At 48.0% G+C, this 26335-nt stretch overlaps 1 protein-coding gene across 1 annotated transcript in view; it reads right to left on the bottom strand.

Annotated features, from left to right (window-relative positions):
- The window catches only part of CCBE1 (collagen and calcium binding EGF domains 1), a 224431-nt gene that overhangs the window by 24124 nt on the left and 173972 nt on the right, over positions 1-26335 (bottom strand). The window contains exons 3-5 of the mRNA XM_046025531.1: positions 10798-10850; positions 5636-5770; positions 3407-3559 (exon numbers count right to left, since the gene is read on the bottom strand). Of these exons, the coding sequence (XP_045881487.1) occupies positions 3407-3559; positions 5636-5770; positions 10798-10850 (341 nt within the window). The remainder of the gene's footprint in view (positions 1-3406; positions 3560-5635; positions 5771-10797; positions 10851-26335) is intronic.

Here is a 26335-nt window from a genome sequence, read left to right on the forward strand (position 1 = left end):
GGTAACTGAAAAATACGGAGAAATTCTTTTTCTAATGCTGCTGTCAGCGGCCCGGGAAGGGGGGGGCGTGGAGTGTGAGCCGACAGACAGTGCTGGTTCAGCTTTGGCTTTGTTTTGTTTTTTAAACTGTTTGTAGCTGTTCTGCGAAGAGGAGGATGGAGAGAGAGAGGATAAAGAGAATTTGCAGTCTAGGCTCATCTGTAAATGAGTTTTGTGCAACAATAAAGCTTGGTAAGAAGCACCAGGCAGTTCTTGCTAATTAGACAGACGTCTCCCACTGAAGCCACTGTAAACAGGAACAAACGATCTCTCCGTGTGGCAGGATGGAGGGCTCCTGTCCTGTTTTTGTTCATCAGAGGCTCTGCGATCCGCAGCAAATGGCCTCCCTCTGGACTTTCGGCTGCTTCATCTGGTGAGGAAGACATCTTTGCCCGAAAGCCAACCAGACGACCTACCACGTTCAACCCCAGAGCTCAGTCCTTTGAGGTTAATACGTTAGAACATTCCAAATTGTATTTTTCAGGGCACTCTTGTCTGTGAGATGTTTATAGGCCTTTCTTAAGAAAATAATTTGGGGGAAATTCAGGCTTAATCAAAATTAACATCTTTGAAAAAGGCAATCTCTCCGAGTCATTCATGCACTTGGCCCATGAACCCCTAAGTGGGGATAGCAACGTGTTCTTCCCCAAACATCTGAACGTAGATGCTTCTAAAGAAAGGAAGGCTTGGGCACCTGGGTGACTCAGTCGTTAAACGTCTGCCTTCAGCTCAGGTCATTGTCCAGGGTACTGAGATCGAGTCCCACATCGGTGCGGGGAACCTGCTTCTCCCTCTACCTGCCACTCTGCCTATTTGAGCTCTCTCTCCATTAAATGAATGGATAAAGTCTTAAAAAAAGAAAGAAAGAAAGAAAGAAAGAAAGAAAGGCAGGCTTATTTGCAGCTCACAAGACCCCGAGCTCTGTAGAACCCAATGGGGAAAAGCTGCAATAAACGGTCAGGAGAAAATAGGTCATCTTCAAGTGAAAGGACTATGAGAGAAGATACAAAAGAAAGTTGCAGGTCTAAACCCCTTCTCACTACAACCGCTTCAGTTTTTCCTAGAATTCTCAGTTGGAGAAGTCACTGCTCATCACTGAAGTAAAATTCCTGAGCTCTTGAACTTGCTCTCTCGTGCTAAAACGTCTTGTGTGGTTTCATGTAACACACTAACAACTTTTAAGTAGTACTATTCGTTTCTCTGGGAAGGATGCAGAAGACTACGGTCTGAGGACTGACCTAACACAACAGACGGCGAACTTCAGAGACACAAGGAGAACTTCTCGGCCCGGCTCTGTTGCTGGGCCCCCTGCCTGGGTCTACGCGGCTAAAGCAGGAGGGAGGAGGTGAGTGCCTCCTGCCGGGCCCGCCTTATCACTGTGCTCGGGCAAGAGCCCTCCCTACCGTGTCACACAGGGAGGCCACCCCAGACCAAAGAACCAGTACATTTCAGGGGGAAACTCTCGTGCTGTCTCAGAAAGTTCCAAAGGGCTTCTCTGGCTCTCTGTGAGGTAAAGGCCGGGTGCCCGGGCAGACCAGCGCCAGGTGGGACCCGCTCACGGGTGAGGCTAGGTCCTGTTATTTGGGGATCCCTCCTATCTAATCCCACCCCGACACTCGAGCAGTAAGCATCTGTGGTTGCGGTTTCTGGGGGTTAACGTCTAGATTGGGTTGCTCAACGCTACCCTTCGTGCCCAAGTAAACAGGGTGCACCTGGACAGAAACGTAAGGCAGAAAGACAGTGGAGTCGGCCGCACAGTCCCTGGCCTTCCTGGCTCCGAGCAGAGCTGCAAATCCAACCCCAGAATGAAAGCTAGAAAGCTGCTTTCTTGTGGCTCATGTTTAAGTTGGCCCATGAATTAAGTCAGCGACGAAAAGGCTACACTTTATTTTTCAAGGGATAATCTCCTCTCAGTAAAGGAGACAATCAAATAGGTAAGTTCCACACCCTGCCCCTCTCCCACCTTCTCCATCACGGGACAAAAATAAAGTGATTTTAATTTTGAATAAAAAAAACACAAAAAAACCAAAAGGCCTGCAAACATTTTTCCTCAATCAACCTTTCTACCCAGAAGGCTGTTCATCCCTGTTCGAAGCACCTCTGGGTATGCAGGTTCCACATGCCTCAGACTTGAAGTGTCCCCAGGCCCTCTGATTCATTCGTATTATTCCAGATTGCCCGATCCTGAGCTGGCTCCAGACACATTTGGCCTCGACTTCTAATACACGGTGGCTTCCTCATGACTCAACCCGCATCTTCTCAGAAGTTTGCTTTGTAGTTTTCCATGTGACCAGCTGTCCCCCAGCTGTTTGCTGTCCTCAGCTGATGGTAACTGTCTTCCACTTTTTTTTGAAATTTCGGGCTACACCCAAGAGTCACCTTCTCCCGAATGTCCACACTCTTCAGCCTTCCCAGCTCCCTGGCTTCTCAGTACAGGTGATTTGCCCAGGACCCCCTGCCCCACTCAGAGAGCGTCCAAGGCCCAGCCAGCCTCTCCGGACAGACAGCATCCTGTCCCTTCCCAAGGGGGACGGGTCAGAGCTGTGTTCCGAGCACAGGAAGATGGGAGCAGCTTCCCGCCCTGTGAGTGTCAGATAGAGGAGCACAGAGGCACCTTCTTCCAGACTTAAAGGAGTGACCCAGCCTTCGGGCTGATCCTTTTCCTGGGTGAGAGACATGTCAGTTGAATCGGGTTGATGGAATGTGGATCAGCTTCTCAAACTCTGAAGGCCAGCTTTTAACCTCATTGCACTTGACTATTTCCAAAATGCAATAAAAACCAATGACTAGTAAAAGACGACAAAATACAAGCATTGATCTTTGGATCGGTGTCTACAAATGGGTATAAACACGCCTGAACACTCGACTTCTGTTTTTACGAATCAGACACCAAGTAACAAATAGTTCTGGGCAGGCAGGGAGCGTGGACAGTCCGTTAAGCAGCGCTGATGTACGCGCGGACCGGACACGGACGTGTTTCCTATTGATAGTCGACCCATTCTCTGGGAGAACATGGGGTCCTGGCCTCCTCTCTGCTCATCTGAGTGTGGCCCCAGCGCCTAGTTAAGTTCTACTGATTTCCACCTGAGCACACACTTGCACGTGGTGGGGAGTTTCCTCACATACACACCAGCTCACAACCCTCACGGCCAGAAGGCTTTGCTCCACTGGGGCTCGACCTTGTGTCCCAACCCTCTCTTAACCCAGGTCCCACCTGCCCTTCGTGCCAACGCCCCTTCCTGCCCACTGCTCCCTTTCTTGTTGCTCATTTTCAAGTTGGCCCACACGTTAACGTCAGTGGCTGAAGGCCCGCCCCACTGGGCTCCCAAGGGCCTATCCATGGGGTAAGGTGGCTCGCCCCACTCACCAGTGTCATTGGGGTATTTGTCTCCCCGGGTGCACGTCCTCCCGTCGTCCTCCTGGATGTAACCCTCCCGGCATTCGCAGCGGTAGCTGCCCACGGTGTTGATGCACGTGTGCGCGCACAGAGTCTTGTTGCTGGTGGCACACTCGTCGATATCTGGGTTTGGACCAAAGGCAGAGGATGCTCCGGGTCAGAGAACTCTCTTCCCACACGACGCATGACATTCGGCATGGCCCTCCCATGAACGTCTGCAGAGGACCCTCTGCCAGCCTTGGTCAGGGAAGGCTGCACTAGAGCAGGATGCTAGAGACAGGAGCCGGCGCACCTGGAGTGCCCCGGGCCGTGTTGCCACGGTGCCAGGCTGACCAGGGACAGGCTTTCTGGTTGGGGCTCTGCCATGTCACGTGGCCTGGTGCGAGAGTGCTGCCAGCCCTCGAAGTTCCCATCTACAAAACATGACCACGATGCCAGCCCGAAATACCTGGCTGGGCTCCTCAGAAGAGGAAATGAGTGGACAGAGAGCAACACTGTTTGAAAAGCATCAGGGCCATGATTTTCTGTAAGGACCCGAGTGGGCTAAGGGTGGTGGTGGTTGTTGTTGTTTTTTTTTTTTTTGGTCTCCTCCCCACCGGCCACCTTTACGGCTCTAGGTTCAGAGCAGCTGGATGGTGACCCAAGGTCAGTTATGAATGGCTCCTCCCCAGTTAAGAAATGTAACGAAATCTGAGAAAAGCCACTTCTGGCGAAAGAAAATAGTCACGATGGGTCTAATGGTGAGTTTACCCCAGGAAATTTCGGGGTCTTCAATGACCCAGACGGACTGCCCATGAGCGGTGGAAACGAGCCATGAGACCATCAAACAAGTGACCCGTCAGAGTCCACATAAACCGTGCACATCACAGACTTGCTCCCCCGCGGAACGGGGACCGGTTTCCCAGCGGGGGAAGAGAGGGAGGCCCCGGTCTGTTTCCCGCTCCCTGGTTGAAGACATCAGGGGTTGGGGGGTGGGAGGAGCGGACGTGACACTCAGTCCTGTGTGCATGCTGGGGAGGGGGGCAGACAGAGCTCAGCCCTGCACTTCAGGATGTGGATGACGTCCCCAGCCCCTCTCTGGACCAGCTGCCTGGGACCCACCTGGGCACGCCAGGGGGGTGTGGTCCTCTGGAAGGTCCCCTGGCAGTATGCACTGTCACCTGTGGACTAAGTGTCACACCGGAGCTCCCACAAACTGAAAGCAGAGCCCCCATGCCTGGGACCTCAGGGAGACAGTGTGGGGCACCATGTTCCCTGTGGGAGGCACCACGGGTCCCGGGTCCAGTCACTTGGTGGTCTCACCCCTCTTTGTCAGTGCAGGGAGCTATCATCGGTGACACCGGGAGACCTAGGAGGCTCACATCTAGAAGGTCTCCAGTGGGGCGCTCTAGAGCCCTGGATGGGGCAGAGGCGAGGGGCCGCTCACTGCAGCTCGCCTAGTCTCCACCCGGACCCCTGCCTGCTCCTCAGCTACCCTCCAGCTGAACCGGCAGCTCGCCTGTGCACGCCGTCGCCAGAGACGCTTGTGTACGTGCAGGTTTCTGGACCTACCCTCAGGCCCTGGAGGCGAGGCCGGGAATCTTTTTGGAAATCAAGGATCCCAGATGTTTCCGAGGCAGGCTGGCCACGGAACGACCACACGTGGAAACATGTGGCTCCAGGGGACCATCACCATCACCCCGTCTTCAAGGCGAAGAGGGCACACCTGGACAGCCCCGCCGGCGAGGGAAGGCCCCGGCCGGTGGTGACGAACAGAGCTGAGCCCGCTCAGCTGCTGTCCAGGTGGCTGACTCCCCGCCAGTCTGCCTGCCACATGGGCCCTCCCTCGTCCCCGGCCTCTCTGCCTGGCCTTCCGAGAGAATGTGGAGTCTCGCCTGTCCCTGCTTTGACGTTTCTGCCCACGAACATCCCATGTGACGCTGTTCTTGTTGTCACTTGCTAATGCTCCCCTTCTCCCACCCTCCGAGCTCACTGCCTGTTGGGATCTCGCAGGTACCAGCTCCCTGAACAATTCCTCGGCTGAGGCTGGTTCGATCAAGGCAGTGACGGCTGGCGTGGTACTATCTGAGTGTCGGGACATAAGGGAAGAAACAAAGATCAGAGCCGCCCGGGGAGCTGGCCCCAGGGATGGAGTGCCTCCAGGAAAGGACCGAATCACCAGCCCAGGGGCTGGAACATGCGCGGGTGCTGCCAACGCACCCAGGCAGTAGGGCTTCTCGCGCCTCCGGTGTCTCTCCCGGTCGTACCGGAACCCCGGGTAGCAGGTGCACAGCACGCGGCCGAAGTTGTCCGTACACTGCTGCTCACAGGGAGCCTCGGCGCACACGTCGTAATCTGAAAAAGACAAGGGTAAGGGTGGGCTCAGGTCAGCCAGGGTCATTCAGCAGATGGGGCGGCGGCGCTGGGCCTGGGGCTGGCACAGACCTCCTGGGCTGCACTCCCCTCGGGGCCCGTGGATGTGGCCAACTACGTTCACCAGGGCGTTAAGCCTTCGGGCCACGGGCTGCCTTTTAGAAGTACTGTGTCCGGGAGCTTGGTGCTCTGGCTGGCCGTGGGGGAAGGCAACCCCCCCACTGAGATTTTCCCCCGGGCCATCTCCTCATCCCCTGGGGTCCGCCACTCATCGGGATGGCCCGGCCCTGTAGCAGCACCTGCCGGCCTGTCTGGGCTTTTTCAGCAGCTGTGGTAGAGACGAGGAACTCCTTCCAGATGCACATCAGAGAACAGCTGGCCCTGGGGAGGTGCGTGAGCACGGTCAGAGAGCGCAAGGAGTGGAAATCACGTAGGCGAGGAGGGGCGGGAGGGAGGCTCTGGAACAGGGCTGGTGTGAGTGATGCGGGGCTAGTGCCTGTGTGTGTCCCTATGAGTGTGCGTGTGCGTGTGTGTGTGTGGATCCTGCATGCTGAGGAGGGGCTGGGAATGGCTGGAGATCTCTGGATGCCCTCCGACTTGAAGAGAATTAAAGCATCTCCTCCTCCCAGTCCTTACAAACGGATATTTAACAAGCCTCTGAAGGGACTTTGGCTGGAAGTCAGGAGCTCAGGCTGTGCCTTGGCCTCCGGACTAGAGCCAGCATCTCAGTCCCCGCGCTGCCTTCCCCGGGTGCTGACAGATGAACGATCCTCGGGCGCGGGGTAGGCCTGGTCTGCTCCGCCGCTTGGGAAGGTGGAACGGGTGGGTTGGCCCGCCTCTCCCCAACCGCAGGGGGGTCCCTGTGGCAGGCATCGTGCTGCTCTCATGAGGACCTGGAAGGCTGCCCTGGCTAAATCCTTTCCCCCGAAACTGTGATGATGGCACGTCTGCTTTCCTGCCAGTCAAACACGGCTTCCTCCACTAACTATCATCTCTAGGCAGCCAATGGTTTTTTTGTTTTTTTTTTTTAAAGATTTTAAAAAATTTATTTGAGACAGGGAGACCAGAGAGGGAGGGGAGGAGGGAAAAGCAAACTCCCTGGTAAGCAGAGAGCCCACCGGGGGGCTCGATCCCAGGACCCTGAGACCATGACCTGAGCAGAAGGCAGGTGCTTAGCTGACTGAGCCACCCAGGAGCCCCTAGGCAGCCCATGTATTGTGCTCTGTATTTTTCTCTTGCTCCCATGTTCTGCCTTATTTTTCCGGAAGGCCTACTCTGTCGCAGGTGAGGAGGCATGCCGTTCTGTGGGAAGAGTATGGGTTCTGCAGCCAGCCCTCCCAACTCTGCTGCTCTCCTTGTGACCTTGGGTCCTTTCGGCCTCATCTTCTCACCTAGAAACGAGGGTTGGCAGTAATACAGCCTTTATGGTACTTTTATGAAGGTTACCTGGGATGATGTTTTCCGCACGGTGCCCGCCACACAGTAAAAGCTCAACCTGGTCTTCTGCTTCCTTTATGAGTAGCTCTTACTGTTGTCTGGGTATCTGGCAAGGACTTGTCCCCTCGAGGGACTGGCACTACTCTCTTCCCACAGTTTATGCTCCATTAATAACTGTTGAGCTAGGACAAATCAGATTATCCTATCACCTGGCAAATCAAAATAATACAGCGGGGCTTGGCAGAACAGATCTGGCTGGCTACCACTCCTCCACTCCGTGGTGGCAGGGCAAAAGCAGCCATGGATAGTACTTAAGTGCAGGAGTATGGCTGTGTTTCAATAAAACTTTATTTACAAAAATAGGCAGTGGGTCCGATCTGGCCCAGGGCAGCTGACTTTTGACTTGGAGACACACATGTGAGGCAACAATAGTCTTAAACTGCCTCCTTCTCCTCAGCACACTTGTTCAGAAATTCTAATCTCTGTACTCTCCGCAGTGGTTAATTTTCCGAGTCAATGTGGCTAGGCCACAGTAGCCAGACATTTGGTCAAGCATCGTCTATGTGTTTCTGTGGGGATATTTGTTAGATGGGATCTACATTTAATTCGGTAGAGTCTGAATCAAGCAGTTTGCCCTCCAAAATGTTGGTGGGCCCATTCGATCAGGTGAAGGCCTTCCTAGGAAAAAACCCACTTCCCCCAGGGGAGAGGGAATTTCGGTGGCAGACGGCCTTTCGACTCCAACTGGAACTTTCTTCTGGGTCTCCAGAAGTCTGTCCTACGGACTTCTGAGTTGCTCGCCTCCATGACCTCGTCAACTAATTCCTTTAAATATTAAGCTTCTCTCTGTTTCTCTGGACAATCCTAATGGATATGCTATCTTTCCTGAAGTTCCACATCTGTACGTGGCGTTCTTGCTAGTGGAAATCTCTAGGACTACAGAGATCTTCGGTAAAGAAGCCCACGCACGCGGACTTATTCCCACAGATGAACACGCTAAAGTGTTCTCGTGACGACAACAGAGGCGAGTGTTAGTTATGGCGAGGCTATGTTCTTCACGGGCGCCACAGGCCCTGCTGAGGGGGAGGGGAGACTACTTTTAGGCTCTGATGTTTGAGGCCACAACACCTAACATTTCAAGAAACCCTAAGTATGGGGTGCCTGGGTGGCTCAGTGGGTTAAAGCCTCTGCCTTCGGTTTGGGTCATGATCCCAGAGTCCTGGTATAAAGCCCTGCATCCGGCTCTCTGTTCAGCAGGGAGCCTGCTTCCCTTCCTCTCTCTCTGCCTGCCTCTCTGTCTACTTGTGATCTCTGTCTGTCAAATAAATAAATAAAAATCTTAAAAAAAAAAAAGAAAGAAACCCTAAGTAGGTGGTACCCGTGTAATGTGTTTTTATTTAGGCCGGGCGAGGTCTTTAGCCAGGATCTTAAATAGACTGGCCTAAACTTCGTTTTCTTAGTATCTGCCAATGGAAATATAAAGGACACAGCTGCAGACTGAGCAAAGCTGGCTTGTAAAGGAATGCAATTATTTTGCATTTTTGTGCATTTTGTGGATTTTTTTTTCCTTTTCCCCACCATGCTCTAACCAACAGAACTGGCCGGCAGTGAGGAATTCAGTCTCAGAGAGCCCCGAGGCCACATAAACCATCTTACGGAAAGTGATTTCCTATCCAACCTTCCTAACGCAGCTTTCTCAAAAGTCCCAGCGATGGTTCAGTGAGCTCTTCTACCCGAAGAGAGAGGTACACGGCAGTGGGGGGGTGGGGGGGCGGAATTCATTTATTTCTCACCGAGACAAAGAAAGTGCTCTCTGTGAGAGAATGGAATGGGAGCTAGCTTGGCTGGGCTCCTGGTTCTCCACAGAGCCCTAACTTCTTGGGGGAGAGTGAAGAAACCTGTTTCTCAATACCCACCCGCCTCTCCTCGGCCCCAGGCAAACTAATCTCAAACTCTCCAGACAGTTCTTAGGGTTCTCTGGATCAGCGCTGGGATCTTTTGTAGGATTCTCCTCCCACTTGTCTAGGTCCTGGGCAGCGTTCCTTGATCGGCCGGCTCCCCCTCCTTCCCGAGACCCCCTCGGACGGCCCTGGATCCTCTGCGCTCCGTGCCTGCTCCAGACACTTGCTGGTCTGAATGCCTTCACCACACAGGTCGTGGTTATTATTAAAAACAACAGCAGGAACCACCATTCATCAAATGCTTAATAAGAGCCAGCTTCCGTTCCAAGTACCTTACATGTGGGAAGATTCTTAAAACAACCATGAGTCAAGTACTAATACTTTCCCACAAAAACGAAGCTGGATGTGTGTTATGAACGGAATCCTTGTGTCTCCTGAAATTCACATGTTGCAATCCTAACCTCCAAGGTGATGGTCTGAGGCAGTGGGGCCTTTGGGAGGGGCTTAGATCATGGGGTAGAAGCCTCAGGAAGGGGCTTGGTGCTTTTATAAACAAACCCCAGAGAGCTCCCCCGCCCCTTTAGCCACGCAAGGACACAGCAAGAAGGTGGCTAAGTATGAATCAGGAAGCTCGCACCAGACATGGAGCTTTCCAGGGTCTTGGTCTTGGACTTAACCTCCAGAAGTATAAAAGAAATAAACATCTGTGGTTGAAGCCACCAGACTACGGTATTTCTGTTAGAGCAGCCAGAATGGACTAAGGCAATATGGAAAGTGTAATTCAAATTCAGGCCTCTTGGGATGCCTGGGGGCTCACTGGGTTAAGTATCTGCCTTTGGCTCAGGTCATGATCCCACGGTCCTGGGATGGAGCCCCGCATTGGGCTCCCTGCTCGGTGGGGAGCCTGCTTCCCCCGCTGCCTGCTGCTCCCCCTGCTTGTGCCCCGCCTTTCTCTCTGACAAATAAATAATAATAAAAATAGTCTTTTTTTTAAAAAAGATTTTATTTATTTATATGACAGACAGAGATCACAAGTAGGCAGAGAGGCAGGTAGAGGGAGAGGAGGAAGCAGGCCCTCTGCTGAGCAGAGAGCCTGAAATGGGGCTCCATCCCAGAACCCTGGGATCACGATCTAAGCCGAAGGCAGAGATTTTAACCCATTGATCCACCCAGGTGCCCCCAAAATAAAGTCTTTAAAAGGAATTCAGGTCTGATTCCATGCTGTCTATACCCTGTCTCCCCAGCTTGAGGATGTGGGCTTTGAGGTCTGGGCCCAGGTCTGACCCTGCTCTGTCTCCCTAGTGCTGGGCTGGGCACAGGGCTTGAAAGGGCTTTGAGTTTAGCATATGAAAAGCACAGAGGGAGGTGGGAGGATGCTACTGTCCTAATTGTGTATGATTAGGGAAATAGAGCCTCTGCAACTTAAAACCAGAAACACATGTGTATTGTTTGTATATATCGAGGATGCTCAACATATGTGTGTAAGTTGTGTGAAGATTTAGCTAGAGCATGCTACATGCAGCCAAACTGGCACTAGAAGTATTTAATGCCAGAAAAACCCAAAATTACACATGGATAAACTATATACATCCTCCGTACATCTGAACTTTATAGACATCTACTGACTAGTCCCAAACAAGGTGAGAAGACAAAATCTTTTATATTACATACCTTCTGGGATGCATTGTCCAAGAACAAATTTATACCCTTTGCAGCATTTTTTCCTAAGAGACAAACAAAAACATATTTTAAATGGGATGTTAGATTAACAATATAATTCTTTTCAGTTATTGAATGACTTGTGCCCGAGAAAAAGTGAGGCCTAAGGGAAAGAAGGGGTTGTGTAGTTTTAAGGGAAGCAGAGATAAAAAGCGGAAATATTACTAATAGCACATGGCCATATCTTCCAACAGCAGGATGCCCTTTTCACCATGTAATATATGAAATTAATCACTTGAATCCTATGAAGTGGATTAACACAGAGACTTCAAGACACTTAGATCAGATGATCGGAGGCCTCCAGGATACAAAGGAAATTGGAGGCTGGCCAGGCCCCTCGGCCTACAAGCCCGGAGTTCACATGACTTGCTAATGATAACAATTAGCTAATAATAACTAGATAATCATAACACAATGATGGCTAGTTATAATAATAATAAAGACTGAGAGGGCTCCTGGGTTGCTCCATCCTTGAATGTCTGCCTTCGGCTCAGGTCAGGATCCCAGGGTCCTGGGATCAATCCCTGGATCAGCCTGTTTCTCCTTCTCCCACTCCCCCTGCTTGTGTTCCCTCTTGCCGTGTCTCACTCTGTCAAAAAAAAAAAAAAAAAAAGACTGAGGCTTGAGCCAATGTATTCTGACTCTCATCTGGGTGCTTGCTTTATATATGTACCCCTTAAGGTACTGAAGGGGTATCTAAATTATTTGAATTAAAAAAAAAACAGCAAACAGGCATTCATTCATTCATTCATTTTAAGAGTGAGCACTTGGGAACGGGGCAGAGGGAGAGAGAATCGTAAGCAGACTCAGTGTTGGGTAGAGAGCCCAACACGGGGCTTGAGCTCACAACCCTGAGAGCATGATCTGAGCCAAAATCGAAAGTTGGACGCTTAACTGACTGAGTCACCCAGGTGCCCCCCAAAACAGGCAATTCTAATGAAAACTTCCAAGACTTGTATCTCTGCCTGAGTTAGAGAAATGGTGCCATCAGTTCAAAACGTCTCCACTGGAAAGATTATGTCTCCGGTATGGAATTGTACACTCCTAACAGATCAACCCCCTACAGACAGTAACTCTAAACTCTGGACAAAACAGAAGAAGCCCACCCCCGGTAGGTTCTGGTGAGTAAAGACAGGCAGGCAGGATTTAAGAGGAGAGCTGAAATTCTGAACAAGGGACCAACCCAGGCTAAGTTTCGTGCTTCTGTCTATCACAGTGCCTATCAGGGTTGCTGTGTGGTGTGGAAAGCTCAAACACAGGGAACCTGTGGTGTGTTTTGGCTCAATCAAATGGAGGACAAAGCTGAGGCAACTTGAGGTGTGAAAAATTGAGGGAAACCCTGGAAAGGCGAGTGCTGGAAAAGGGGAGCCTTACATTCCGTGTATAAATTCTGCCCAAGCTCTCGTAAGCCGTGACCCAGGTGCAAGGAGCAGATTCAAAACAGCCCCGCTAAGTACAGCGCAGACTGGGTGAAGGCTTGGGCTGCTGCCGACTGTAAGGCATTCTTCACATTACATCCCACCGAGCTACTTGCCTGCTGAAAGGAAAAGACCAGCACTTCTTGGATGAACAGAACAGGGACCCTGGGTCTCCACAACAGCACCTGGATAAAGTGACCCATTCTCAAGGGAAAGACAACCAATGATGCCAACTCCAATTCCAGATGTTGGACTTATCAGATATCACGTTAAAGCAGCTGTTACAATGATGTTTGATGTTATAAGGGAAAATGCCCTTCTAATAAATGAAAAGGCAAGAAATCTAAGAGAAATACAAACTATGAAAAGAAGAAAATAGAAGAGCTGGGAAATAGACTAAATTAAAAAAAAAAATCTTACTGGATGAGTTTAACAACCGAAAGGTGCTAGGAATTGGGAAAGAACTAGTGAATTTGAAGATACAGGCATAAGAATTATCCAATTTTTAAGAAATATTTTTAAAATTTTCAGGTTTTTAAAGATTTTATTTATTTATTTGACAGAGAGGGAGAGAGAGAGCATCGCAGAGGGAGCAGCAGGCAGAGACTGAGGGAGAAGCAGACTCCCCACTGAGCAGGGAGCCCGATGTGGGACTTGATCCTGGGACCCTGGGATCACGGCGTGAGCTGAAGACAGACGCTTAACCAACTGAGCCACGCAGGCGTTCCAGGAATTACTCAGTTTACAGAGAAAAAAATGGTTTAAAAATGCACCATGCCTCAGTCCCCAAGATAGTTTGAAAAGCTATAATGTATGGTATTTGGAGTTCTAGAAGGTGAGGAGAGAGAAAATGGAGCCAAAAACAAATCTGAAAAGTGATTGAAACATCCCAACTTGATTGTCTGCCTGGGTGGCTCAGTCAGTTAAGTGTCTGCTTTTGGCTCACGTCATGATCCCAGAGTCCTAGGATTGAGTGCAGAGAACCCAATTCTCCCTCTGCCCAGGTCCCCCTCACCCCCTGGCTCATGCTTGTGCTGTCTCTCTGAAATGAATAAAATCTTAAAAAAAAAAAAAGAGGAAATATTCCAAATTTCATGAAAAACATAAATTTACAGACTAAAAATGTTAGCAAACCTGAAACAGGTTAAATACACACACACACACACACACACACACACAATGTCTAGAGACATCATAGTCCTCCTGCTGAAAAGCAAAGAGAAAACCCTGAAAGCAGGCGGAGAGAAAGTGCACAGCATCTAAGCATGCGGCCATGTGCACCGTTCGTCAAAAGCGATGGTAACCAGAAACAGTGGGAGGTCATCTTTTAAGTGCTGAGAAAACAAACCAGTCTGTTGATCTGGAATCCTATATCCGGTGAAATACCCTTCAAGAATGAAGATGAAATGAGGACGTTTCAGATTAAAGAAAACCAAGCATTCATCACCAGCAGGGCTGCGCGTCACGAAACGCTAAAGGGAGCCCTTCAGAATAAAAGACCAGGTACCAGCGGGAAACTTTGGATTTTTAGAAAGGAACGAGATGCGTTATGCTTGGCAAGTGTGTGGATACGTATAAAAGACCATTTTTTTCATGCTTATTTTATTTTTTTTTTCACACTTAACTATTTTAAAGCAAAAATGATACCACTGTCATGTAGGATTCATGATGCAAGTAAGAGCAACAAATAGAACTGCAGAATTAAACAACGGCAGGTTGTAAATGGGCTCACATGGTCACAAAATATCTACACTGGGTGTCAAAGTGGACATTTCCACTGCAGCAGACATTCCCCTTTGTTCTCCAACTCTCCAGCCTCATTATTCTTCCCTTCTCTTCCATTCTCTCCGAGCTGGTTTCCTGGTAAGCTACCCTTGATCACTTCCAAAATAGGTATGTTAATTCAGAGGCCAAGAATTAACCTGGGGGTGGCGAATTTGCAAATCTCCAGAATATAGTCCAAGATCTTCTGCATTGACTATAAAGGTTAAACTAAAAAAAAAAAAAAAAAAAAAAAAAAAAAGACTTCCTTGGAACCGTAAGAAAAATCATATTCAAGGTTATTCCCACTGAAATATCACTCTCGATTATTTGTATTTGGACATGCTTTCTAGGTGGGGAGAAAGGGAGTTTAATATGGTCCAGCGATCAGGAAGGACACATGGCCTGTAGGCTACTGAAGCTGCCAAGTATGTGAGCATATCATCTGTATGTTGTGGTGTATAGGGGGGCAGAAACCACAGATTTGGGAAATTAGGTGTTATCTGGTTCCTAAAGCAAATTTCCACCTGTGTCAAATGGTCAGAACCTTCCACCAGGTCAGACAAGGCCTTCTATCTAACAAAAATTTGACACACTTAAATGTATGTTTTCCATCACATTTTAGTAAGACAATAATTTAACAACATTACTTTCCACTTTTACAAATTATTGGTCAATTTTATTTATTTTTTTAGGGTTTTATTTTTAAGTAATTTCATACCCAACATGGGGTTTGAACTCACAACCCTAAGATCAAGAGTTGCATGCTCTCCCACTGAGGCAGCCAGGCTCCCCCGTCAAATTAATCTTTGTAGACTGGTTGGCTAGGCAGGTTACCACTCATAGGAGAAACGCTGGCAATCTCTTCCTAAAACTTTTTTTTTTTTTAAAGATTTTATTTATGTATTTGAGACAAAGAGAATACATGAGAGAGAGAGAGAGAGAGAGAGAGAGAGCATGAGCAGGGGGTAGGGGAAGAGGGAGAAGTAGGTTCCTTGCTGAGTAGGGAGCCTGATGCAGGGCTCTATCCCAGGAATTTGGGATCATGACCTGAGCTGAAGACAGTTGATTACCTGACTGAGCCACCCTCTTCCTAAAGCTTTTAAAATTTTTAAAGACTTTTATTAAATCCATGTATAAACTTTATATAAAATGTATTAAAAACATATACAATGTATACAACTTACAAACATCACATCTGCTCAGAGAGCATTCTGAAGACCATCTGGGTACAGCCCCACAACCCCATCTCTCCCTGCAACATTTCTCATGTGCAATCCAGCTGCCATGGACAATCTTACTTCAAAAGCATAAGTGGGCTTCCATGATAAAAACCAGTGGCATCTGGGATGCTCCCGAATCAGACCTCAGTGAAATAACTAAGGGTCCCTTCCCTGCAAAAGACGCATTAGCCAATCTCTATATGTACACTCAGTATAGATTATTTTGAATCTTTCCTCAGCATATTTTATGTTTGTGTGTGTGTGTGTGTGTGTGTGTGTGTGTGTGTGTGTGTGAGATTTATTGCTATGAAGGATGTGTGGCAATGTTTAGAGTTTTCCAATTAAACATAATTTCCCAACACCTCCAAGTGATTTATAATTTTACACAAGGGAAGCCCCTGGGGCGGAAATGTACGATTATTATTATTTCTAACAGAGGTAGAGGACCTACCTTTACAGTCCATGAAACTTACACTCTGTCTAGTTTTCCATGGTTTAAGAAAGTCCAAGTTCTTAACAACCAGAAAGAAAACTGCTTGATAGGACAAATCATTAAAATTTTACAGCTCTTACTTACTGTATTACCTGAAGCTGTCCTACAGAAGACTGTTAGAGGAAGAACAGGGCCCTAGATTATCTGACACTCAAACAAATTACGAGAAAGTTGGATGGAGGGGAAACACCTGTTTTTGATACATCTTAAGTACAACAGCACATTTAAACATATGGTTCTATTTGTCTATTTCTATTTAAAAAGTGCACCGAACATACAGCCGCTGAGAAGTTTGATGGCATTTCAAAGTTCATGCACATTCGACCCTTACAACCATCTTTCTTTCTGTGTCCAAGACCTCATACTTGGGCATTCTGATCTTCCCGAGCATTGCGAAGGCTTGGGATTGTCCATTTAGGGGAGCCCAAAGTAATCTGTCATTTGCCTTTTATGAAATTAAATAACAGTGATTTGATATGCTTTCCAAAGGCTACAGAGCTCTACCAGGAGAAGACCTAAGCTTCAGAATGGCCATGTTGCATTTAAATACCTGCTCAGTTAAGAATTAACTTCCCCGTGGCTGTTTTTTCCTCCGTTGCATACCCAACTCCATCTCTCTGCTGGTGAGAAGGAGGTCTGACACCACAGGTTACCCTCCTGCTTCTCCAGAGTTCCCGGGAAGAAGCATCACACTGCACGTTAAACACCCATCCAACATAAGCCACCATTTAAAATAAACCATGAAATATTCCAAAGTATAAAAAAATAAACACTGGCTGCACATGTCATACCATTTCAAAGATTACTCACAACGTAATTTATGTATAACGAAGTCAAGATCGCCAAAGTAAAATCCCCCTCTCGTTACGCAAGCGAGGCCCTTGTTAGACCCAGCTACACACATGGCCGTGTGGTTTTTATCTTTAAGAAAAACAAACGAAGATGGGAAAAGCTCATGTGGATTCTGGGGAGCCGGTGCTTCTTAATCCACTTTATGTGTCATAGCTGGGTTTTCCAAATGCAGATGCTTTTCTCGTCTCTTGGTGAGCAGAAGTGGTGATCCGAGGGGTGGTTCCCTATAAAGGGCGACATGTGCTAATCAGGCAAGTCTGTGGAGGCTTCCCCTGGGTACCCCAGAGCATTAACACGCACACAGAATCATAAATAGAAATAGTGCAGCCAGAGATCTATCCCAGCAACCAAGTGTGTGTGAGAGCTTTTGGAAGGAAAAAGAGTCGGGAGAGTGAAGATGATGGAGATACCATCATTTGACTGTGTGCTGTTAGCAGAGTCTAGAAAAGATTTTTTTTTTTTTTTAAACTGCCTATATAGAACTAGAGGATGAGAAGGGACCTTGAAAGGTCAACTGAGTTATAGGGCAAGAAATGTTTCAACACTTGCTCCACCGCAATAGTAAATTTTCCCAAGATTTATTTTGGGTTTCCTTTGCCTGGCTGTACTTTTTAGAGTATTTTAGGGTTCTCTGTGCCAAGCCACATGCGGCGGATGAAGCAATGGCTCTGGGGTCAAGCCCATTTGGTTTACAGTTCTGGCCCCGTCATTTAAGAAGCTTGTGATGTGACCTGGGGCTCATCTCTTTAACTCGCTGAGATGCAGATGCCTTATGGATAAAATATGAATAATAATATCTGCTTTGCAGAATTATCACAAGGATTACAGATAATAAAGGTAACCAGCATAGGGCCAGGCACAGGGGCAGAACAGTGATCCAGCTGCCATTTTATGAACACAGAAGACAGCAGAACCCAGTCTTCCCAGATGCCTTCAACTTAGGACTTGTCTCTTCCTTCCACTTCCTACTCAGTGGCTGAGATCTTCTTCCAGAAACAAAAGAGAGGTGGAGAGGGAGAGAGGAGGGAGGGAGAAAAGTTTTGATTTCAAGATGATGAAGGGAAAGTAGTATTTTTAGCCTTTTCTTTCACAAGTTAACCCCAAAGAGTGGGAATAAGAAATAAAAATGCAAGGTCAAAATCCATAGATTAGGAATATAATTCTAATATTGAGTCTGATAGGAAAATGGCCAGTAGATGGGAGATGGGAATTGACTCTTTTTTTTTTTTAAAGATTTTATTTATATGTCAGAATAAGAGGGAGAGCATGTGAGTGTGTGCCTGCACAAGCAGGGGGAGGGCAGAGGGAGAGAGGACAAGCAGACTCCCTGCTGAGCAGGGAGCCTGATGTGGGACTTGATCCCAGAACCCTGGGATCATGATCGGAACCGAAGGCAGATGCTTAACTGACAGCCACCCAGGTTCCCAGGAAGCGATTTTGCAGAGCGGAGAAACTTCAAACCTATGAGCCTCTAGAAGAGGTTGTTGCAGAGAAACCAACACCCTGCAGAACCTCAGCCAGGTTTAGGAACAGGACACACCAGGTACTGAGGAAAGGGGAGGCCGGAAGAGAGCCAGACAATCTGAAGGTCTGGTGAGAAGGTCTGCATTTCCCGCTCCCTCCCCTATGTCAGCTCCCCTTCATCCACCACCGCAAAAGGCAGAAGGTACAGTCTTTGGGGAAACATGGACCTGAGAAACTCAAGACTGTCACACCAAGCCAGAGGCCCCCGGGGGACATATCCACAAGCAGATAATCTTGCCCAGGCACACAGAATTTCCAAACCTTTTAAAAGAATGCTTTCAACAGAACATCTCATTCCAGAACAAGGCAAGCCTCCTGGTGATGGCTTCTGAAGGCCAACTGATGGCAGCTGCCCCACATCCCCAACTAGTCAGTCCTCACTGAAGGGAGACGAGGCTGGGAAAACGCAGACACCAGTGTGCACAGCCTCTTTCCCCCACCTCATCCTGCCATCGTGTGCCAGACAAGGGGGTCCACGAGAGACTCCTGCCAGGAACAACACAGCCCACGAAACCCTTGGGACTCCATGAAAGGCCTGAGGACGGATGGATGGATGGATGGATGAATTGACTGATTGGTTTTTAAAGATTTTATTCATTTGTTTATCAGAGAGAGAGAGAGATAGCTCATGAGAGGGGGAAGGAGCAGCGGGAGAGGGACAAGCAGATTCCGCGCTGAGAGCGGAGCCCAACGTAGAGCTCGATCTCACAACGGAGATGATGACCTGAGCGGAAATCAAGAGTCATTTGCTTAACCGCCTGAGCCAGCTAGGTGCCCCTAGAGGACTGAGGATTTAAAAGTGGTCCTGAAGGGGCACCTGGGTGGCTCAGTGGGTTAGGGCCTCTGCCTTCGGCTCAGGTCATGATCCCAGGGTCCTGGGATCGAGCCCCGCGTTGGGCTCTGTGCTCGGCGGGGAGCCTGCTTCCTCCTCTCTCTCTCTCTCTCTCTCTGCCTACTTGCGATCTCTCTCGGTCAAATAAATAAATAAAATCTTAAAAAAAAAAAGTGGTCCTGAATTTCTCTGTAAAACTCCTTAGAGTGAGGAAGCATTCCTCTCTTTCTTTCAGCCTCCTCCTTTTACCAAAACTTTTACTGAGCTTTGCACAATTTCACATGAACTACTAGAATTCCTTTTCTACCAGATGCTCTGAGAACAGAACCCAGTAAAAGGGCTCACCTCCCATCTAGGCACGCTCAGTTTCAGCCTTTTAGCCAGAAAGTGCTTCTCCCAGGCAAATGACATGTTTACAATAGCAATCAGTGAAGGTAAACAAATAAACAAAAAAGGGCAAATAAACCTACTTATTTATTCGTCTGCATATAAGCTTGTTCCTGCCCAATCTCAGTGACAGTAAGAAAAGAATCATAGGGAGTGTGTTACATATCACGTGCTCTCATATGCACAGTCACTGATGGTCAAGATCAAAGGCAGAAGAGGGCACGGCAGCTCCTCAGCACATTAAACATAGAGGAACCACAGGCTCCAGCAATTCCGGGTATACACCTGGAAGAGGGGAAAGCAAACTCCGAACAGGTGTTGCTCCTGTTTGTCCAAACAGGAGCATCATTCACAATAGCCAAAGGTACAAACACCCCAGATGTCCCCTGCCAGATGGATGAAGAGAGAAACTGTGATACACACACACACAATGGATTATTATTCAACCTCTAAAGGACATTGTGACACGTGCTACAATATGGATGGAACTTGAAAACATGGCGCTAAGCGAAATCACCCAGAAGAACAAATATTGTATGACTCCGCTTAAAGGAGGCGCCTCAAGTGGTCACATTCATAGGCAGAAAGTAGAATGGTCGTGGCCCGGGGCTGGGTGGGGAGGGAACGGGGAGTTGTGGGTATGAATGGGCACACGGTGTTAGCTCAGGAGAATGAGAAAGTTCTGGAGATGGATGGTGACAGCTACCACACCTAAAAATGGTTAATATGGTGAATTTTATGTTATGCGTATTTTACCAAACATACACAAAAAGACCAAATGAAGAGAGAATGCTGTTGAAGTCATCCCTCTGGTCACTAAACCCCTGGGCATGGTATCATCTGGGTTTTAGTTCTGTGAATTACAGACAGACTTTTTCTTTAGGCATGTGAGGATTAGTCTTAGATGGGGATAAATGGGAAAGCGTTAATCCCTACAAGGATTCAAGGGGGAACAACCTATTCCTTCCACAAACATTTGTCTTGCACGTCCCGGGAAGACAGAAGAGCTGGAGGTTATGGTTCTGGACCCAGAGGGAGGTACCTCCCAGGTGTGAATCCAGGCTCTGCTGCTTTCCAGCTGTGGGACCTGGACAAGTGACTTAAAATCCCCCTACCTTGATTTGCACGTCTGTAAAATGGGATAGTAATGGTACACACCTCGCTGGCTTGGTGCAAGGGTTCAAGAAACACAGAAGCAGGCAGGGTAGGACAGTGTTGTATATATCAAACAGAAAATGTGGAAAGAAATAGGCTGGTCTTCCTGTTGTGTCCCTACTCCAGTGCTCACCGTCGGGGACGCTGGGGTGTTTTAGAGGAGGGGGAGCATTGGGAAGGGAGCAGCTGGGCCACAGTCTGACTGCCCGTGGGCGTGGCTTTCAGGGAGCCACAGGCATGTTGACTGATGGCAGGTCAAAAGCCAGTGTCTTGGCTGTTTCGTTCCCATGGTGGCTCCTGTGCAAAGGTGACTTTGTGGGCTAGCAGAAGGAAACCCCCTCGGGCTACTAGGAGTTCCATTCCCCTCTTTCCGATCAGTGTCATTTCTGTTCTCAACGATGAAAGGCACACACATGACTAGATCTTATACCGTTTGCTCAAAGTTGGCCTGGGAGCTCCTGGGAGGTGCGGACAATGGCCTGGGGTGTAGGACTGAGAACATGTGTGGGCCCCTTCAGACGTTTCTGCCAACACCTCCCTATCTCCCTGCCCTGTCAGTGCTTCTCAGTCGCACATGGTCAGGGACCCCCGCAGAGGGCCACCCAGAGTCCACACAGGTCTTGGAGACAAGAACATGCCTCTTGGCCACAATGTCAGTGCTCGACCTCCAGCTCTCTTCTCCCTGTTCCCGCCCTCCTCGTCTCCCCCAACGAGTTTTCTACCCCATCAGCCCTCATCATCTTGCTTGCTGGCTGCCTTTTCCCTAATTCATTCGAGAAGTGGATCATTTCTGAAACATAAGATGATAAATTGAGAGAGGTAGTTTGGCACTATCTTTGTATAAGAAATAATAAAAGTGCGTCCATGTACACACACACACACACAAACACACGCACACACACATGTAATATCTTTTCATTAAGAAAAGAAAGTTTAGGTTGGGTATTCACAGATCTCTCTATGTGGGTAAGATGCATACCATTTTTTTTTTTTTTTAATTTTATGACAGACAGAGATCTCCAGTAGGCAGAGAAGCAGGCAGAGAGAGAAGAGGAAGCAGGCTCCCTGCCCAGCGGAGAGCCTGATGCGGAGCTTGATCCCAGGACCCTGGGATCATGACCTGAGCCAAAGGTGGAGGCTTTAACCCACTGAGCCACCCAGGCGCCCCTCTATGTGGGTAAGATGGAAGATATTCTTTGTGGGGTTCTTGGGTTTTTTTCTTGCCCTTTTTTTTTTTTGAGCTAAAATTCACTTATAATTTCAGACCGGCTTCAGGTGCACAACATATGATTTGACATCTGTAGACACTGTGAAATGATCACCACAGTAAGTCAGGTTCTTTTTGACGTGTTGTCTCATTTTCCTACAATGAGCAGGTACTTATTTTTTTAATAAGTGAAAATCAAGGAAATGATAAAATAAAGAGGCCTTTGGGGGATTTTTCAAGGATATTTTGGTACATTTCTAATGCCAGGCTTGGCGATGGTTCTGGAACCTGCTGGTTTTGAAGCTGGTAAAGAAGCACATTTGAGAACAGCACATACAGGCTTCTACCGTGATTTCCCTCACCCAGAGACTCCACAGGATTTCCATTTTGGGCAAACTTGACCAAATAGGTTTCAACCAAACGGATTTGGACCAAGTCACTGGGAACCAATATATGGCATTTATTAAGAAATTGCCCATGGGGGTGCCTGGGTGGCTCAGTGGGTTAAAGCCTCTGCCTTCAGCTCAGTTCATGATCCCAGGGTCCTGGGATCGAGTCCCACATCAGGCTCTCTGCTTGGCAGGGAGCCTGCTTCCCCCTCTCTCTCTACCTGCCTCTCTGCCTACTTGTGATCTCTCTCTGTCAAATAAATAAATAAAGTCTTTAAAAAAAAAAAAGAAATTGCCCATGGGAGTCAGTGTATCATCTAGAAGGATTTCATTCCTTTTTTTTCACATCAGAAAACTGGTTGAATAGAGGTTTGCCTTAGAGAGTATTTTAATGGAAACTTCTCCCCCATTCGTGAGACGTTTTTAAGCCAATGCATTTCTGACGTTTATTCCCATGGCTGCTAATGTCCAAAAGCACTGAGAACTGGGAACCGTGTCTCACTCGTGGGGCATGGTCCCACGTGGGGCATGGTCCATGGACAGTGCGTGGACGTGGAGACTACTCCCTGCAGCTGTGTAGTTCACGCAGTGCCGGGACACCGTGGGGCCCAGAGCCCTAGTCACCGCTGTGTTTTTATTGCATCAACCCTCTAACCATCACCCTAGGAACACCTGAAATTTTTTTTAAAAGATTTTATTTATCTATTTGAGAGACAGAGAGTATGAATGGGGGCAGTGGGAAACAGCACAGAGAGAGGGAGAAGCAGACCTCCCGCTGAGCAGGGAGCCCAATGCGGGGCTCGGTCCCAGGACCTTGGGATCATGACCTGAGCTGAAGACAGATGCTTATCTGAGTCACTCAGGTGCTCTGTCCTGAACGGTTATTAATCTGCTACAATGGTATTCATCAAGAAAACCATATCTTCAAGCCCTAAATTATTCACAGTAAACCAAACAATACAAGAAGTCATCCGTGGTTCCGAAACATTCCTGAAGTTTCCTGAAGGCTCCTCCACCTTCTCATCCCAACTCCAGGCTTTCTCTGCGGCTCAGCCCAGCCTTTCCTCCTCCTCTCTCTCCCTCAAACGGTGGATTCAGTGTCAGGTCAGGATTTCAACTCTGACCTCTCTGTTGGATTCCTAAAGTGCAAACTCCCGGCACCCTCCTTGCATTCACTTTCCTTGCCCATATTTTCCAGATTTCTTGCAATGACCGGGTAATAGCTTCCGTAGTGAGAATGTGTTATATCTTAAAAACTAATAGAAGAAAATGAACTTCTTACTGCCAGACTGGAAGAGAAGAGCATCCTTGACGGGACCAGAGATTGAAGGCAAATAATCCATAAGGCTATTTTTAGACATCGCCTTCTAGTAGTGTTCTCCCTAGTAAGAGACCCAGATGACCCATGACTTCCAGAGGCCATTACTGTGGCAGAGAGAGCTAGTGGTTTCTCCTTACCTACTTCCTTTTCTTTTCTATTGCAACAAAAGCCCAAATTAGAGCTGGGTCCATAACCACCCAGGAAAAAGGGGAACTATTCCCCAGCCTCTCACCCACCACACTGCTTGGGGAAGGAGCCGGCCAAAAGTCCGCAAGTAGCCTTGATGTGTACAACTGCCAGGCGCTACACTTACACAGAAGGGGCGCATAGTCTCTCCCTTTCACATTCCCGTGAGCAGCATGGACATGGCAGTGCGCCATCTTGGACCATGGCGATGGGAGGCTCAACACACAAGAAACTCAATGATGCTTTCCAGCCACCATATCAATTAAGGACGCGGGATGCTTTTGTGTAAGAGAAACTCCCACCTTGCTTAAGTTATTATTTTTATTTTCAGCTTTGAGAGCCATAATAACTACAGGAAAGGAATCTATGGGAGCAAGGTTGCTGACAGGCAAGGTTAGTAAGCCATAAGGGGACCTGGAGGAGACCGAACCTTTTATTCTGCTCCAGGAATGATTGGGCATGGAGCCCTTGAGCCTTGTGAAATACTGACCCTTGAAATATAAATGTCTGGAAATATAAATGTCATAAATTAACCAAAGCTAGAGTCCTTTCTGCTTTGACAGGGCTACGATCCTCCTTTCTGCACAGTGGGCAGAGTTTCGTTGGCACTCGGCCCCCTTCCCTGCACTTTACCTTGTAAATGAGGCATTTCCAGGGAGCTCTCAGTACGGGAAACATATAGCTACAATTTCCCGATTCAGAATTTTGCCCATGGGTCTGTCACCTGGGAATTAAATGAGGAAGTCTTAAAGCAGAGAGCTTTACTTGTAATGACTTTCAAAGACAGAGGGGACCCGATCTGAGATCTTCTTTCTTATATTAATTGCTCATGTGACATATTCCTTACGTGCATCAAACTCTTAGGGAAAATGAAGTACAACGGATATTAACTCAGGTCTAGCTGCATGCATTGCTGAAAGTGGGATTTCTACCTTAAATCATTTACAGATGAGAGCAGGAGTCTTCTACTTTAGATACCGAATACACAATGATCCAATATCGCGGTAAAAACTTCAGATTAGCTAACAACTGGAAGCACTAAATTTGACTTAATTCAACCAACACTTAATTGAGAGTTTCCTATATGCCAAGCCAAGCATTTTCCATAGATTACTTAATTAAATTCACATAACCACGCTTCTTACAGATAGGAAAACTAAAGCACAGAATTCTTAAGTAACTTGTTCAAATCAGTAGCTGGGCTGGACACAAATCCAGGCTACAGGGTTCCAGAGGCCACCTCTTATGGGAACTGGATTTTGCAGGAGCTATGGTGCCGAGTGAGCTTTGCATGGGGCACCTGAAGGCGATCAGTGTGTGAGAAATACATGTTCATAGCTCCTGAGAACACAAGACGGGGTGTTAGCAGCCCTGTGACCGAAGTACACTGGGAAGGGTGGTGACTCAGTGTCAGAGGCTGTAGAAACGTGTGGTCCGCAGAGCTGGTCCTGCCCCAGAAAAATATATCCGGGCCCAGACAAAGGGACACTCATCCTCACTATACACTCACTATAATTGTCCCTCTCTAGCTTGGCCCCAAGTCCAGTTTGTCTGGCAATCTCCGTTTCCTTCTGGGGAATAATTCCCTGTCCTTGATTGAGGATGGAGACTACTTTCAGGATGTGTTTTCCAAGCCTGAACCTCACGGAATCCATGAGTCAGGGAATCACAGTACCGGCCCAGAGCAGAGGCCGGATGGGAGAGACTGCAGACTGCAGTTAAAGAATGCCACTGAAATATTTTAGGGAAGAAATTAAGACAGTGTAAATAGGATAGTGGAACTGAACAATGAGGATGGACTTTAAAGAAATTTTGGAGGCAGGATCTATCGGATTTCCTAACACATGGGGTGTAGAGAATAAGAAAAACAGAGCAGTCCGAGACTAGAGAATTCTCAGTGGAGCTGTCTCGAGGATGAGGTCACCATTGACTAGTTGCTGGTTAAGCAGGGAAGAGCTAGATGCAGAAGAATTTTATGGCACAGATTTTGGGATGGTAGAAGGGATCAATCACCCTTGGTTTGGACACAGTGTTCAGGATGTCTGAGGCCTCGGGCAACTCAAGGGTGAGGCAGGGTCTTCAGAGGAATAGGTGAAGGTGAGGGTCAAGGACATGATTTGGGGAGATGTCCTCCTGCAAGCACTGGGCCCGGGAGAGAAGCCGGAGAGAGAGAGGACTAGTCAGGGAATTGATACCGAAGAAGCCAACAGACCGTGTACGTGAGCTGGAACAACTCGCTGTCCTGCCCTGGGTCTCTGCTTCCCATTCTGAGAAGAAGGGGTCTTGGACTAGGGTGATGTTTAAGTTCTCCCCTAACCTCCAAATATCCTGGCTCTTGAGGTGATGAAAATGTTCTAGCTCTCCTTGTGGTGGTAGTTACATGGCTGTGTACTTTGTCAAAACTCACTGTACACTTAGAATTGGTGCATTTTACTGGATGTAAATTAGGGGCGCCTGGGCAGTTCAGTCGGGTAAGCGCCCAACTCTTGATTTCAGGCCAGATCAAGATCTCAGGGCCCCGGGATCAAGCCCTGTGTAAGGCTCCATGCTCAGTGGGGAGTCTGCTGGAGAGTCTCTCTTTCTCCCTCTGCCCCTCTCATGCATGCACACTCGCTCTAAAATAAATTTTTTTAAAAGAATGTAAATTATACTTCACTTAAGTGGGTTTTAAAAATTTCTAAAAAAAATTTAAAAAATTCCTGTCTCCAAATAATTACGATTCCATGCAAAATTATTAATGAT

Source organism: Meles meles, chromosome 12, assembly GCF_922984935.1.
Source record: "Meles meles chromosome 12, mMelMel3.1 paternal haplotype, whole genome shotgun sequence".
Classification (NCBI taxonomy): domain Eukaryota; kingdom Metazoa; phylum Chordata; class Mammalia; order Carnivora; family Mustelidae; genus Meles; species Meles meles.